Source organism: Melospiza melodia, chromosome 28, assembly GCF_035770615.1.
Source record: "Melospiza melodia melodia isolate bMelMel2 chromosome 28, bMelMel2.pri, whole genome shotgun sequence".
NCBI lineage: Eukaryota > Metazoa > Chordata > Aves > Passeriformes > Passerellidae > Melospiza > Melospiza melodia.
The window spans coordinates 7924724-7927114 of NC_086221.1; the positions used below are offsets into that span (position 1 = coordinate 7924724).

The following is a 2391-nucleotide window of genomic DNA, read 5'->3' on the forward strand; positions in this document are numbered from 1 at the left end:
ATTTTCCTGCAGCACCTCCTCGGCTGCCAGGGGGTGCCCTCAGCCTTTGTGGCCTCCCCAGCTGGTGCAGAGCCCTCGGGGCAGTGGGCAGTGGCGCCTGGGGTTCCTGGTTCCTGTGATCCCCAGGGACAGAAAAACACGGGGTGAAGTCTGCACTGGAGGAGCCAAGAGCACCCTCACCGATGATCCCCCCATCTCCTGCTGCTCCCACAGCTCTGCCAGACAGCTGCCTCCTCTTCCTCACCCTGCTATGTGCCACAGCAGGAAATAAACCGAGACTAGCACAGCCTCAGACCCTGGGGCTGCTGCATCTCCCCCTTCCCGGCACCCCCTTTTTAAACTCACCTGGGGCAGAGCTCAGCCCACGGCCTGCTGCTGGCCCAGCCCACATGGTTGGGTGATTGCACAAACACACACAGGTGAAGCCATCATGTCCTGGTGGCTTCTTCAGGGACTGCCTGGCCCTGCTGTCCCTGTCCTGGGCCAGGTTTGGTGAACTTCACACCAGGTTTGAGTGAAAACTCCACCGTGCAGCTCGGCAGAAGCTGGTCTTTATTCAAATTCTCCCACTAAAGCTAAACCCAGGAGAGGGGGCAAGGCAGGGGCAGCACAGAGGGGCACGGGGGGCTCTTCCTTCACCGCCTCCTGGACTCATGGGGGTCCATGCAGATCCCAAAGTCGGTGTTGGTGATGGAGCCCACGATGGTTCTGTCGGTCTCGCAGGTCAGGCCGCTCTCACAGGGACACTTGTAGTAGACCCCATAGAGGCTCTGCAGGGAACAAGGGCTCGGTGCAGCGTGGGGGGGACGTGCCCCACGCCCGCCCAGCCCTGGGAGCAGGGGGCACCTACCTTTGGGGAGCACTCCTGGGTCTCAGCTGCCTTCGGGGCGCAGCGGGCCAGGCTGAGGCCGTCGGTTCGGTGGCAGCAGCCGCTCTTGCACTGGGCACTCTGCAGGCACAGCTCCCCCGTGTCCTGCAGCACAAACAGCACCGGGTCCCTCTTTGCTCCCCTTCAATCTCACCCTAGCTGTGAGCCCAGGGGTTTGGGGGGTGTTGAACACCAGCTCTGCTTTTGGCTGAGGCTCAGCAGCACTGTCCCCATGCCCCAACCTCCCACTCTGCCCCAAAATACCACCCAACTCAGAGTGGTTTTTTTGCTGGACTCACAGGAGGGCTGAGACACCACAGTGTCACAGACATCTTTTATGGAAAATCCTTTCCTTAGGAGTTTTCCTCCTGAGAAGCTGGGAGGCCTCAGGAACAAAATGCAAACAATGGTTATCTGCTGCTGTGGAATGCAACAGGTGCATCTGTGATTGGTCTCATGTGGTTGTTTGTAATTAATGTCCGAGCCACAAGCCTTTGCTATCATTCCTTCCTATTCTATTCTTAGCTAGCCTTCTGAGGAAATCCTTTCTTCTATTCTTTTAGTATAGTTTTCATGTAATATATATCATAAAATAATAAATCAAGCCTTCAGAAACATGGAGTCAGATCCTCATCTCTTCCCTCCACCTAAGACCCCTGTGAGCACGGTCACACCACAGGAAAAGCATTTCCCCTCCCCAGGCCCTGTGAACCATCCAGGTTGGGGGTCCTGCCTGGTTCAAGCGGGGCAGACAGTTTGTCTGCTCCACTTTTTGTGTTCCCTGTCCCTTTATAGAGCTGATTTCCCAGGCTCCAAATTCCCTCACAGACACCTCCACCCCTCCGTGCGTGTCCCCTGCGGCAGCGGGGCCCTCGTGCCAGGCACAGGGCTGGCGTCCCCTTACCAGGTTGAAGATGAGCCCTCGCTCCTGCGGCGCCAGCAGGGCCGGGGGCAGGAGCAGCAGGGCCAGCAGCAGGCAGGCAGGCAGCACCTTGGCCATGGTGGGCTCGCTGTGGCTGTGCCTCGGGGCCAGCAGGTGCTTTATAGCCAGCCACAATCGCCATCAGCTGATGTGGCTGCTCCTATCACACCTCGGCCCATGGCATTGGGACACTGCTGCGGTGCCCAGGGCAAGGGCCCGGCCATGCCAGGGCAGCCAGGTGCTGTCCCCAGGTGCTGTCCCCACCGGCCGTGACACCCTGCCCTTTAGTAGCTCCTTTGGCCAAAGGGAACACAAAATAATGGCACTTGTGTCTGGAGTCACATTTTAGTTCAATGGCTTGCTCTGTCTCACCCCCCCCAAAATGTAAGATTTATTCTAAACCTGTGACCCTCCCCTGCAGTATCAGGTATCTGTAACCCCATTGACCCCAGTTTTATTCCACACCCACTTTTAATCTCCCTGTTAAGCTGTGGGAGGCAGACCAGGTTCTCTCTTGGCCCTTTTCCCCCTGGGCTCTCCCTCTCTCCCTCCCTTCCTCTTCCTCCCTTTTCCCTCAAGAACCATGCTGCTCCCGGGGGTG

The 2391-nt window shown here is 58.0% G+C and overlaps 1 protein-coding gene across 1 annotated transcript; it reads right to left on the minus strand.

The window, feature by feature from the left end:
- Positions 1-535: 535 nt before the first annotated feature.
- CLPS (colipase) lies at positions 536-1890 on the minus strand. Its single transcript, XM_063177883.1, has 3 exons — positions 1773-1890; positions 851-973; positions 536-770 (listed from the first exon to the last, which is right to left on the minus strand). The coding sequence occupies exons 1-3, from the start codon at positions 1866-1868 to the stop codon at positions 636-638; spliced, it is 354 nt and encodes a 117-aa protein (XP_063033953.1). The 5' UTR covers positions 1869-1890; the 3' UTR covers positions 536-635.
- Positions 1891-2391: the final 501 nt, after the last annotated feature.

Coding starts and splice junctions, on each gene's coding strand:
- CLPS (XM_063177883.1), bottom strand. CDS start 1,868: ATGGCCAAGGTGCTGCCTGCCTGCCTGCTGCTGGCCCTGCTGCTCCTG. Junction 974..1,772: donor GAGGGCTCATCTTCAACCTG/GTAAGGGGACGC, acceptor TTTGTGCTGCAG/GACACGGGGGAGCTGTGCCT. Junction 771..850: donor CCCAGGAGTGCTCCCCAAAG/GTAGGTGCCCCC, acceptor TGTTCCCTGCAG/AGCCTCTATGGGGTCTACTA.